Genomic DNA, 14765 nt, shown 5'->3' on the forward strand with positions numbered 1-14765 from the left:
ATAAAAATTTAACATGTGAATAGCATCTAAATAATTATTGAAGTAGTACTGTCACAACAGAAATTACTGAGAAAAATATATTCATAAGCTAACATATGAACAAAATTTTAAATTTTAAAATAACTATAACAACAAAATATAACACATTATTCAGTCAATTCTTTTTAAAAATCACCTAATATACCTAAATACTAAATGTTAACCATGTATCTGTCAAGTTCTGGGCACAGCCGAAAAATAAGAATTTCACAAATGTCATGAAACAGTTTCAGAAATATCTGAACAGTTGAGTACTCAAATGGATCTCAGAAATGCATAACTATTTTATTTATAATGTCATCATTATTTCTGTAAATTGTCTTTCTTAATAAACCTGAGACATTAGTGTTTTTTTTAATATATGCAAACTTTCCCCCATCCATCCTAATGGAAGCATTTGGGGATATCCTGACTTTCTGTTCTCGGTGACATTAACTAACATTACCAGAGTTTCTACATAGTAGTATGAGGATCACTACACTGAAGGATGACTAAAAAATATCAGGAAAGTTGGTTAAAAATAAATTATTAGAACCCACCCTAGAGAGATTCATTTTGAATGTGCAGAGTGACATCAAGGAATGAACCATTTTTCTAAATTAAAAACTATACATTATTGATATAACTTTAAGTAATAACTTTAAGCTTTCTAGAAGATTCCAATAAAGCCATATTTGGAAAATACCAAGATGGTTTCAAGGAATCTTTGTACATATCACTAACATTTAGTACCACAGAACTTTAGGTCCCAGTGATGACATATGTGGCTAAACAGATTAAAAGCTATCAGTTGTTTATATACAAAAGTACTAATCTACTCAATTAATATTGATTTATAATAAACAATGACCCACAGCTCTTGTTGCAGGCTCCTATTTGAACTGACATCAACAACTGACAATATTTCTGAAGAGTCATTTAATATCAAGACCACCTTCTCAGAACCAAGATTTCATAAAAGGGGGTTGAAGAGGAAAAAGAATTCTGGAAAGATTCTTATAATAATCCAGAATAATGGAATTATTATTTGATGATATAATTCATCATCATCTGGAATAATGATGATGGTAGCCTTTATTGCCATATATGAAAGAAAACCCACCTCATATAACCTTTGGCCAACTGTTCTCCTAAAACAAACTTACAGTTATTTTGACCACACTGAGAATTAAAATAGGCTAATGCCAACTAAGGTCCATCTAGTCAAGGCTATGGTTTTTCCGGTAGTCATGTATGGATGTGAGAGTTGGACTGTGAAGAAGGCTGAGTGCTGAAGAATTGATGCTTTTGAACTGTGGTGTTAGACTAGACTCTTGAGAGTCCCTTGGACTGCAAGGAGATCCAATCAGTCCATTCTGAAGGAGATCAACCCTGGGATTTCTTTGGAAGGAATGATGCTAAAGCTGAAACTCCAGTACTTTGGCCACCTCATGCGAAGAGTTGACTCATTGGAAAAGACCCTGATGCTGGGAGGGATTGGGGGCAGGAGGAGAAGGGGACGACATAGGATGAGATGGCTGGATGGCACCACTGACTCGATGGACGTGAGTCTGAGTGAACTCTGGGAGTTGGTGATGGACAGGGAGGCCTGGCGTGCTGCGATTCATGGGGTCGCAAAGAGTTGGACACGACTGAGCAACTGAACTAAACTGAATGACATTAGGAGAAGTTGGGTGAGGAGTACAATTACATTAGAGGCAAGCTGAAGGAAATCTTCTGTACTATTTTTGAAACTTTGAGTCAAATGATTTCAAAATAAAAAGTTATTTAAAAAGAAATAATCTCTGTAGAGTTAAAAATAAAGTTAAGCACAAACAAAAATGAGATAATGATCCCAAGATTAGTTATAATCTATTAATTATAGAAAAATAATGTAACAATAACACATAAAACTTAGTATCTGTCTGACACTCTTCTAAATGAATTCTATGTTAACTTTTTAAATCCTCACAAAAACCTTATAAGGTGGTTAATAGCCTCAATTTATAAACAGAGAAAAAGAAATACAAAGTTAAACATGCTTTTTTAAGATAATACAACTGACAGGAAGAGAAGGATCTGGGTCTCAAATCCTGGGTGTCTGATTCCAAAATCTAAGCTTATTGCTAAACTGGACCAGCTAAGGGACAAAAGATACAGGAAAAATAACCAAAAAATACACTATGTATCTGTGTGCAGAGAAGTTATAAAGACTCCATAGATCAGTGGTTACCAAATGAAAGAAGCATCAGAGTCAGCAGGGAGGCTTTTAAATACAGGATCCAGGGCCTCACTCAAATTCCTCAATCAGGTTCTCTTGGAAAGTATTGTTAATTATTGTAGTTTATCTTCTGCTAACAATACTCTATTCTCACCATTTTCTGTATTCCTCCAAACCAGAGTGTCAGGACCTTTACATAAATGTCTTTGTTCAGCAGTGATCCAGTCTCATGAATCCTTTTCCACTGGAAATACTTATTTGAGTCTGAATAAGGACCTACATGGGCTTCCCTGGTGGCTCAGATGGTAAAGCATCTGCCTGCAATGCAGGAGACCCAGGTTCGATTCCTGGGTCAGGAAGATCCCCTGGAGAAGGAAATGGCAACCCACTCTAGTACCCTTGCCTGGAAAATCTCATGGACGGAGAAGCCTGGTAGGCTATAGTCCATGGGGTTGCAAAGAGTTGGACACAACTGAGCAACTTCACTTAAGGACCTACATGCCCCAAATTGTACTTATATATGAAAGTGAAATTTTGCTTCCTGACTTGTTCTACTATCCTCTTTTTCTTAAGGTAACACAGCATTCAAAAGTTGTACTTCATAGATTAGTTTAGATAGATGACAACAGCCCAGATTAGGAAGGCTGAATTCTTGGTTAAGGCTCTGCCTATACTGCTTTGGTCACAAAGAGTCGGACACAACTGAGCGACTGAACTGAACTGAATTGATAGTGCTTTGAGGCTTCCGTGGTGGCTCAGCTGGTAAAGAATCCACCTGCAATGCGGAAGACCTGGGTTGGAAAGATCCTCTGGAGAAGGGAATGGCTACCCACTCCAGTATTCTGGCCAGGAGAATTCATGGATGAAGCACAAGCTGGAATCAAGATAGCTGGAAGAAATATCAATAACCTCAGATATGCAGATGACACCACCCTTATGGCAGAAAGCCAAGAGGAACTAAAGAGCCTCTTGATGAAAGTGAAAGAGAGTGAAAAACCTGGCTTAAAACTCAACTTTCAAAAAATGAAGACCATGGTATCTGGTCCCATTACTTCATGGCAAATAGGTGGGGAAACAATGGAAACAGCGACAGACTTTATTTTCTTGGGCTCCAAAATCACTGCAGATGGTGATTGCAGCCATAAAATTTAAAGACGCCCGCCCCTTGGAAGAAAAGCTATGACCAACCTAGACAGCATTAAAAAGCAGAGACATTACCTTGCCGACAGAGGTCCATCTAGTCAAAGCTATGGTTTCTCCACTAGTCATGTATGAATATGAGTTGGACCATAGAGAAAGCATAAAGAAAGCTGAGTGCCAAAGAAAGCTGAGTACCAAAGAACTGATGCTTTTGAACTGTAGTATTGGAGAAGACCCTTGAGCGTCCCTTGGACTGCAAGGAGACCAAACTAGTCAATCCTAAAGGAAGTCAGTTCTGAATGTTCATTGGAAGGACTGATGCTGAAGCTGAAGCTCCAATACTTTGGCCACCTGATACAAAGAACTGACTCATTAGAAGACCCTGATGCTGAGAAAGATTGAAGGCAGGAGGAGAAGGGGACGAGAGAGGATGAGATGGTTGGATAGCATCACCGACTGGATGGAAATGAGTTTTAGCAAGCTCTGGGAGTTGCTGATGGACAGGAAGCCCAGCATGCTGCAGTGCACGGGGTCGCAAAGAGTCATACATGACTGAGCAACTGAACTGATAGTTGCTTTATAAAACCGTGTTTAAATAAATCAGAGCTGGAACAGATTAAGACAATTAATTTTATTTTCTCCTTAACATGTATTCTAGACACTAAATTCTTAAGTCACTACAAAAAACAGTGAACTTACCTCTCCAGAAACCAGAGCTATCACCTTCTTCAAACTTGTTATTTGAAAAACCTACATGAAACATAAAATTAAACTTGCAAATTTCTGAAAACAATTACCTGAATCAAACGACCAAAAACCAATTTCTTCTGCAGAAGAAAGAGAAACAGGGAAACACACACCTTACAGGGACTGATAGTTATGATGTCCCTTTAAAACTGTATAAATCGCATACAACTATATATATAAATAGTGAATGAGAATGCATATACATTGTATGACAACTTCTGCCTTGTGTCAGTTTATTAAGATTAAAATACCAGCCAATCTTATATTACCTGAAATGTTACATATTCCTCCATATGTACATGAGTGAAACATGGGTATGCATGTGCGTATATCACTATAACCACTATGTACTTTCTATTCAAAATATTAAATTTTTATGAATTTTATAAATTATACTCTCATCTGCTGGAGGACAACTAAATTACAATCCAATATCATATCATTTTTCCCTTCTCAGTATCAAGGAGATTCTGCCAACTTCTGTTTATAATATTTTAAAAACAATTTCACCAAAGTCTGCTTTCAAATTTCTCATTTAATAAAACCTTGTGTCTAGATCTATGCATCTCTGGAACATATAGATGTAGCTCTAAAATTCACTTTAAAAACATCCATCAGTAATATTTCATACATTTTAAAAAATATGAATCTTAATAAAATGATCTTTACTGAAGTGATACTCAGGGTATCTGAGTAACTACAAGTTACTTAGATAATGTAACTTAAAATTAAATGTCAATATGCAATGTCTATCAATCATGATCTAATTTAAATAATAAAATATATTAAATTACAGCTTCAGTAGTACAGACTAATCAATTACTCTTTGACAGACATTAAATTTATATGCAAAGTGTCTACATATCAAGTCATTTAACATCTCAGGCTCAACAAAATCTCATGTCCCAGCATTAAACTCCAGAGACATTTAATATACAATTAGCATATAAAAAAGTAAGTATCCATATATAGAGGCCCGCCATATATGACCTCTATATATGAATGGATAACACTTTTTCCTTAAGCAGATATATAATTTCAAAGTAAAGATAGTCCCTACAAAAAGATTATATATAACAAAACAGATTTTTTGCTTATTTTATTCATTTAAATATTTGCAATCTTTGAAGTTGGTTCAGAAAAGGATTATACTCTACTGCCCTCTACAACTGCCCCTTCCCCTCCATACACCGTTCCCAGAAAAAGTCAAGTGCTGAGTCTCCAAAATGCTTGAGAAGTCTTCCATCTACACACTATTGGTTTTGATCTTAAACTCTATGTAAGTTCTACTTTATGGTTTTTAAATTTTTGTAGAAACAAAATGCAAATTCAAAACTTCTACTGGTTCTTTTGGAGAAGGAAATGGCAACCCATTCCATTATTCTTGCCTGGGGAATCCCACGGACAGAGAATCCCATGCCAGAGAATCCACGGGGTTGCAAGAGTCAGACATAACTTAGTGACTAAACCACAACCACCGGTTCTTTGTTCAAGTAAAGATGGAAACTCAGGTTCACCCCGGAAGTGTACGATAGATCTCTTGTTGCAGGAGAGGGCAAGGAAATCATGAGTAGAGGAGAAAAGACGTGGGGTTCACCTGTGGGGTAAATCAATTTGACGAGATGCTGCAGCTAGTAGCACGGCTATTAAAAAGGAAACCAACCAAGAGAACTAAACAAAATAGCAAACATATCCACAGCAGCATAAAGTTTTGCTCTAAACTATGATTACGAAAGTAAAAGCACTCTTTTGCGATCTCCATAAATTCTTGGGAAAGGCACACACTTCCTATGTATGCTAAAAGGAAACAGAATTCAAAGACTATAAGGTGTCACTTAAGTTTCAATTGAAAGACATCATAAGCAGATTACCTCTGTTTCCAAAACTCTTTCCAACTCCAAAACCACCCACTGTGGACGTATTCTCTCTTTTATTAGACTCACCAGGATCTGAAAAAGTTCAGATACAATTAAAAATTTTTAAAGTATAAAATCAAGTGTGTCATCAATAACTAGGAATTAAATGAATCTGTGTGGTAAGGGAACTTCCAAGGATGAGGAGAGAGTGTTACAGGAACTTATAAAATTAAAATATATCTACAACTTCTTTTTTAAAAATTCTTACATTATACCAAACTAAAAACGTAAATATACTACTGCTGAAATACAGCTCTCAACTAGTTGCCATTTTACTAGAGAACTTTAACCAAGAAATTCAACTCTACAATTAAACTCTATTCAACTCTGATCTATATATTGAAACCTCACCCTGATAGATCCAGCTATTTACATTATACCTCTATGTGAAAGTCACTGCTAATGAAAACTCTATACTCTTGTCCTGTAATTATTCATTTTTTAAAAAAACATTTACTATTTATTTGGCTGCACCAAGTCTTAGCTGCATCATGAGAACTCTTAGTTGCAGCATGTGGGATCTAGTTCCCTGACCAAGGATCAAACCAGGGCCACTAGTATTGGCATAGAGTCTTAAGTCACTGGACCATCAGGGAAGTCCCGATTCATTTTTCTAATACTTAATTCACTCTCAATCTACTTTTTTAAATTAGAATTAAGAAGGAGCTATATAATAATGAAAAAATGCTAAGAATACCACTTCCCTTTATCTCCCACTCCTTCATAGTATTTCCCTATATCAACCGTCTTAGTTTTATATCCCACTATACAACTCGGACTTCCCTGGTGGCTCAGACAGTAAAGCGTCTGTCTACTGTGTGGGAGACCTGGGTTCGATCCCTGGGTTGGGAAGTTCCCTGGAGAAGGAAAAGGCAACCCACTCCAGTTCTCTTGCCTAGAAAATCCCATGGACGGAGGAACCTGGTGTCCATGGGGTCGCAAAGAGTTGGACACGACTGAGCGACTTCACTATCATGCAACTCTGAACACCCAACATTTTAATTCATAAAACAACTTCCCATCCTCCACACTGTGAACTTCTAATATGTTCTATTTCCTACATGCTATTCCTTCAGCATGACATTCCTTGCTTTCCTATTTTTCCTAGCAAAATTCTTACAAAAGCCTGATTCAAAACCCACCTCTTCGGTGAAGTCCTCCTTCAGTCCTCCAACTGTAATCAATTCATCAATCACATTCCCACAGCATACTATGTGTATTTCTTTTTAAGCAATACTTTTTTCCATGTGCTTCTCTACCACTAAATTAAGAATTTTGAGGGCAGAGTTTCTATGTCAAGCAGCACGGTTATTTAAAACAAACTTAAAGCACCCAAAACATTATAAATAGCCACTTTAAATTATCACTAGGATAATTATCACTATCTTGTGATTTTCACAAATTGTCTTCCCTACATCTGTAATATCCTAATACAGAGGAGCTAAGAGATCTGTGAAACTCCTAATGCCACATGTAAAACTGTGTATATGCAACTATCAGTATTTTTATCATATTCTAAAAAAGCACGTGATTCAGGAAGTTAAGGCTTTTTAGGCCATACTTCACAGAAGATAAAAAGCTAGTCAATATATATGTTAGGTAATTAAAAGTCAATTTTAGAACCACGTTACTAAATATATCCAAGTTGTGAGAAAAAATACCATAGAGATTGAAACGAACTAGAATGTTAAACTGAAATCATTTGGGAAAGGTGTGATTCTTCTATAAATTTCCAGGATTATACGCAGTATTAAAGATAACTTTTTTCTTAAATATTATCAGAGTACAATTAATTTACAATTTTGTGTTAGTTTCAGGTATACAAAGTGATTCAGTTTACATATACATATATTCATTCTTTTTCAGATTTTTCAAAAATAACTTTTTAAAGTATCAATATTCACAGAGAGTTTTGATCAGAAATTTAATGTATTTAAATCTACAACATAACAATTCATAGTAAAATCTCAGTGATGGTTTTCTCATTTAAAAAGGCTCTATTCAACAATGTTTAGAAGTCTGCATCAAAAAATATCATTCTAAATTAGGATTTTAAAATATATCCAAACATTAAGTAGTTCCCTGAGTGTCATAGTAAGGTATTTGTTATTTCTTAGTAGTAGCAAACAAAATTCACACTTGAATCTCTAAGCACAACAACATGGTCCAAAATATTAATGCCTCTTACTTAATATGCAGGCTTAAAAATAAAAATATATATGCATCTTCAACAAATTTCACTAGCAGAAGAAATATGTCAAAACATAAAATTCACACTTATGTTAACTCTATCTTAAAAAATTAAGTTTTCCAAGTAGCAAATGAAATACCATATACCAACTTTCAGTTGCCAATGAATAAAAATATATAGAAATACCAAAGTTTTTCAAAAAGTAACATTTAATATATTGAAGAATAAGTGTCATGTATATTTAAAACTATTAACCCTAGCTTACGGCATCCCATAAGAGAAATTTATTTAAAAATCCATATGACCATTTAAGGTTCTAATAATATTTTGTTGCACTATACTAAAATACAGTGCAGAATATTTTCAGCATTTTAATAACAAATCTAAAAATGGAATGGAGGAAATATTTTGCTGGGTCGTTATCTGTCAAATCTAGTGCTGATTGCTCTAAAAGTGACAATAAAAACTTTGAATTTTGGGAAAACAACCTCTTAATACTAGCGAGCTAACAGAACTGTTTCACATACTGCCTTTTCTTGAAAAACATAAAACTTAAGAAAGAGGTCCTTCACATTCTAGTCTCTGGAGTTTCTCTCATTCCTCCCATGCCAACTGGCAACAAAAACCATCAACACATAAAGCAGCAGCTCTGGGAAGCAACTCTCTTTAATCAATCTACCCATCTAATCAATTCAACTATTTCCTACTATCTTAAAAAGTAAAAGGGTGAAAAGAATACTGGTATTAAAAAAAAATTCATCATCCCAACACAGTCTACTGTACACTAAGTTATATCAGATTTACCTTGTACAATCTGCCTCTTGAAAAACCTATATGCAGGTCAGGAAGCAACAGTCAGAACTGGACATGGAACAACAGACTAGTTCCAAATAGGAAAAGGAGTACTTCAAAGCTGTATATTGTCACCCTGCTTTTTTAACTTATATGCAGAGTCCATCATGAGAAACGCTGGACTGGAAGAAACACAAGCTGGAATCAAGATTGCCGGGAGAAATATCAATAACCTCAGATATGCACATGATACCACCCTTATGGTAGAAAGTGAAGAGGAACTAAAAAGCCTCTTGATGAAAGTGAAAGAGGAGAGTGAAAAGTTGGCTTAAAAGCTCAACATTCAGAAAATGAAGATCATGGCATCTGGTCCCATCATTACATGGGAAATAGATGGGGAAACAGTGGAAACAGTGACAGACTTTATTTTGGGGGGCTCCAAAATCACTGAAGATGGTGATTGCAGCTGTGAAATTAAAAGACGCTTACTCCTTGGAAGAAAAGTTATGACCAACCTAGATAGCATATTGGAAAGCAGAGACATTACTTTGCCAACAAAGCTCCATCTAGTCAAGGCTGTAGTTTTTTCAGTGGTCATGTATGGATGTGAGAGTTGGACTGTGAAGAAAGCTGAGCGCCAAAGAATTGATGCTTTTGAACTGTGGTGTTGGAGAAGACTCTTGAGAGTCCCTTGGACTGCAAGGTGATCCAACCAATCCATCCTAAAGGAGATCAGTCCTGGGTGTTCTTTGGAAGGACTGATGCTGAAGCTGAAACTCCAGTACTTTGGCCACCTAATGCAAAGAGCTGACTCATTGGAAAAGACCCTGATGCTGGGAGGGACTGGGGGCAGGAGGAGAAGGGGATGACAGAGGATGAGATGGCTAGATGGCATCACTGACTCAATGGACATGAGTTTGGGTAAACTCCGGGAGTTGGTGATGGACAGCCTGGTGTGCTGCAATTCTCGGGGTTGCAAAGAGTCAGGACACGACTGAGTGACTGAACTGAACTGAAACAGCCATAAAAGCCTCTATTCATTCCACTATTCACCTATTATAATAGATGGTTAAAGAAAGATACTTACCTCTGTTTCCCAAACTCCTCCCAGAGGCAAATCCACTTCTCATGAAATGATCTCTTCGAGATGATCCATCACCCATTTCTAAAGTAAATAACATTTGAACCAAGTCAAAATAACAAAAAAGTATCTTGGTGGTAAGCAAGCTTTACACCATCTAAATGTGCCATGCACATAGCATAGGAGAATTTTACACAGCAATGAGAAAGATGAGTACACTAGTAGAAAAATGGGCTATGAATAAGAATAGGTAGTCCTCCAAAAGAAAAAACATTCTAACTAACTCTCGGTGATAATTAAAGATACTGAAAATCAAAAGAAGAATATAACTTTTCCCAACCATGACTGACTGGAACAGTTTGCTAATACAAATCTAGCAGAAGACCTAAATGGGCTTTCCTCATAGCTAAGTTGGTAAAGAATCTGCCTGCAATGCAGGAGACCCAGGTTAGATCTCTGGGTTGGGAAGATCCTCTGAAGAAAGAAATGGCAACCTATTCCAGTATTCTTGCCTGGAGAATACCATGGACAGAGGAGACTGGCAGGCTACAGCCCATGGGGTTGCAAGAGTTGGACATGACTTAGTGACTAAACCACCACCAGAAGACCAGACATTTCTTCAAAGAAGACATACAGATGGCCAACAAACACATGAAAAGATGCTCAACATCACTAATTATTAGAGAAATGCTAATCAAAAGTACAGTGAGGTATCACTTCACACAAGTCAGGATGGCCAACATCAGAAAGTCCACAAACAACAAATGCTGGAGAGTGTGTGGAGAAAAGAGACCTTCTTACACTGCTGGTGGGAAGGTTAAATTGATACAGGCACTATGGAGAACAATATGGAGGTTCCTGCTGCTGCTGCTGCTAAATCGCTTCAGTCGTGTCCGACTCTGCGCAACCCCATAGACGGCAGCCCACCAGGCTCCACCGTCCCTGGGATTCTCCAGGTAAGAACACTGGAGTGGGTTGCCATTGCCTTCTCCAATGCATCAAAGTGCAAAGTGAAAGTGAAGTCACTCAGTAAGTGTCCGACTCTTCGTAACCGCATGGATTGCAGCCTACTAGGCTCCTCCATCCATGGGATTTTCCAGGCAAGAGTACTGTAGTGGGTTGCCATTGCCTTCTCCAATGGAGGTCCCTAGAAACTACTAAAAACATAAGGACCATATGACCCAGCAATCCCAACACTGGGCATATACCCAGAGAAAAACATAATTCATAAGGCCACATGCACGCCAATGTTCATTGCAGCACTATTTACAAAAGCCAGGACAGGAAAGTAAGCAAAATTTCCATCAACAGAGGAAATGAATAAAGAAGATGTGGTACACACAGACAATGGAATATTACTTGGCCATAAAAAGGAATGAAATTGGGTCACTTGTAGAGACATGGATGTACCTAGAGACTGTCATAGAGAATGAAGAAAGTCATAAAAACAAATATCATATATTAATGCATAAGTGTGGAATATAGAAAAATGGTATGGATGAGCTTATTTGCAAAGCAGAAATAGAGACACAGACATAGAGATACCAAGAGGCAGGGGGTGGGGGGAAGAATGAACTGGAAGACTGGGATTCATGTATATATACTATTGGTGCTATGTGTAAAATAGGTAACTAAAGAAAATCCTACTGTATAGCACAGGGAACTCACTGCTCTATGGAAAGGAAATCCAAACAAGTGGAAATATATATATAACTGGTTCACTCTGCTTTACAATAGAAACTAACATAACATTGTAAAGCAACTATATTTCAATAAATATTTTTTTAATAAGACTAGTCAAGGACATAAGGAAACAAGCATGAATCATATACAACATTGAAACTATAAACTAGATCAATCTTGATCCTAGTTTTAAAAGAAAATACTTTTTGAAAATATACTATTATAATTTTTCCTGTGGATATACTCACATGGTAACACAGATACACATAAAAATGTTTTGATAAGCACTATCTATAACAGCCAAGAAAAACAGTCAAAGGAGAACAGATAAATTACAATCATCCACAGAACACTGTAAACATTCACAGAACTAAAAACATTAAACAAGTGACATTCTTCAATAGGATGTTCATAAAAACCGACCACATGGAAGGCCAAAATGTAAATTCAACAATTTCAAAAATCAGTATCACAGACACAAATTTCTCTAATTGCAATGCAATCAAATTAAAAGTTACTAGAAGACAAATACTGTATATTTTTGCTTATATGTGGAATCTAAAAAATAAAACAAGTCAACAGATATACAAAAACAGAAAAGATGAACAGATATAGAAAACGAAGTAGTGGTTTGCCACATGGGAGAAGGGTGAGGGAGGTATGAAATAGGTGAAGGGGAGGTAAGAGGTACAAACTACTAGTTATAAATAGCTACAGGGATGTAATATACAGCAAAGGAATATAGTCAATATTTTATACTAACTCTGTATGGGGTATAATCTATAAAAATAGCAAATCACTATAATATACTAAAAATTAATATGACAGTGTAACTCAATTATACAATTTTAAAATTCTCTTACATTTGGAAATAAATTTTTAAAACACTTCTATACTAAACAATTCAAAGAAGAAAAATTACAATGGAACTTTAGAAATACTTACAATTGTATGATAATGATATATATCAGAAATTAAATTTTTATACAATAAGAACTGAAAAATTATTAGGTAAACATCCATCTCAACTAGTAAGAACATTAGAAAAACAACAAAATAAATCACACAAGAATAAAGGAGAAAAAAAGTGGTAAGAGCAGACCTCCCTGGTGGCTCAGTGGTAAAGAATTTACCAATGCAGGAGACACAGATTCAATCCCTGGTTCAGGAAGATCCCATATGAGGTGGGACAATTAAGCCTGTGTGCCACAACTACTGAGCCAGCGCTCTAGAGCCCATGAGTTGCAACTACTGAAGCCCATGCATCAGGAGCCCATGGTCCATAACAAGAGAAACCACTGGAATGAGAAGCCCATGCACAGCAACTAGAGAGTAGCCCCCAATCACCCCAAGTGGAGAATGCCTGTGCAGAGCAATTAAGACCCAGTACAGCCGTAAATAAATAAATTAAATAAATCTTAAAAAAAAATGTTAACAACAAAAAATAATGCAATAGGAAACAAAAATATAATAGTGGCTCAATAAAGACAAAACCTAGTTCTTTTAAGAAAGCAATGAGACACTCCAGGACAAAGGACCAAAAGTGCGGAGATGGAAAAAGGTATTTCACGCAAATGAAAATGACAATAAAGTGGGGGATGCAACACTCATATAAACAAAACAGATATCAAAAAAAAGCCATAAAAAGGCTAAAGAAAGACACTACATAATGATAAAAGAGTCAATATTTGAAGAGGATATTACATTCAGTGACACATAGGCACTCAATATAGGAGTATTAAATTTATATAAATATATACATATTTATATATTTATAGATATATTTAAAATTATATTTAAATATTTTAAATACTTATACATAAGTATATAAAAATATTATATTCTTTGCAGACAAACATGGAGAACTCTATACAGCCAGCAAAAAAAAGATCAGGAGCTGACTGTGGCTCAGATCATAAACTCATTATTGCCAAATTCAGACTGAAACTGAAGAGAGCAGGGAAAACCACTAGATCCTTCAGGTATGACCTAAATAAAATCTCTTATGATCATAGAGTGGAAGTGAGAAATACATTCAAGGGATTAGATCTAATAGAGTGCCTGAATAACTATGGATGGAGGTTCCTGACATAGTACAAAGGGCAGTGATCAAGACCATCCTCAAGAAAAAGAAATGCAAAAAGGCAAAATGGTTGTCTTAGGAGGCCTTACAAATAGCTGAGAAAAGAAGAGAAGTGAAAGGAAAAGGAGAAAAGGAAAGATATATCCATTTGAATGCAGAGTTCCAAAGAATGGCACAGAGAGATAAGAAAGCCTTTCTCAGTGATCAATGCAAAGAAAAAGAGGAAAACAATAGAATGGGAAAGACTAGAGATCTCTTCAAGAAAATGAGTGACACTAAAAGAACATTTCATGCAAAGATGGGCACAATAAAGGACAGAAACGGTATGGACCTAATAGAAGCAGAGATATTAAGAAGAGGTGGCAAATACACACAACTACACAAAAAAGATCTTCATGACACAGATAACCATGACGGTGTGATCACTCACCTAGAGCCAGACATCCTGGAATGCGAAGTCAAGTGGGCCTTAGGAAGCATCACTACGAACAAAGCTAGTGGAGGTGATGGAATTCCAATTAAGCTATTTCAAATCCTAAAAGATGATGCTGTGAAAGTACTGCACTCAACATGCCAGCATATTTTGAAGACTCAGCAGTGGCCATAGGACTGGAAAAGGTCAGTTTTCATTCCAATCCATAAGAAAGGCAATGCCAAAGAATGTTCAAACTACTGCACAACTGCACTCATCTCACATGCTAGCAAAGTAATGCTCAAAATTCTCCAAGCCAGGCTTCAACAGTACATGAACCGTGAACTTACAGATGTTCAAGCTGGATTTAGAAAAGGCAGAGGAACCCAAGATCAAATTGCCAATATTCACTGGATCATTGAAAAAGCATGTGAGTTCAAGAAAAATATCTACTTCTGCTTTATTGACTATGCCAAACCCT

At 36.3% G+C, this 14765-nt stretch overlaps 1 protein-coding gene and 1 non-coding gene across 6 annotated transcripts in view; one reads left to right on the plus strand and one right to left on the minus strand.

The window, feature by feature from the left end:
* DDX4 (DEAD-box helicase 4) overlaps window positions 1-14765 on the minus strand; it is a 66888-nt gene that overhangs the window by 32258 nt on the left and 19865 nt on the right. For 3 of the 5 annotated variants that reach the window (XM_068990543.1, XM_068990545.1, XM_068990542.1), the window contains exons 3-5: window positions 10113-10190; window positions 5998-6075; window positions 4079-4129 (exon numbers count right to left, since the gene is read on the minus strand). In XM_068990543.1, the coding sequence (XP_068846644.1) occupies window positions 4079-4129; window positions 5998-6075; window positions 10113-10190 (207 nt within the window). The remainder of the gene's footprint in view (window positions 1-4078; window positions 4130-5997; window positions 6076-10112; window positions 10191-14765) is intronic. The other 2 variants (XM_068990546.1, XM_068990544.1) reach the window with 2 other exon arrangements.
* TRNAC-GCA (transfer RNA cysteine (anticodon GCA)) lies at window positions 2527-2599 on the plus strand. The gene has a single exon. It is a non-coding gene; the product is annotated as a tRNA-Cys (tRNA).

Source organism: Capricornis sumatraensis, chromosome 18, assembly GCF_032405125.1.
Source record: "Capricornis sumatraensis isolate serow.1 chromosome 18, serow.2, whole genome shotgun sequence".
Classification (NCBI taxonomy): domain Eukaryota; kingdom Metazoa; phylum Chordata; class Mammalia; order Artiodactyla; family Bovidae; genus Capricornis; species Capricornis sumatraensis.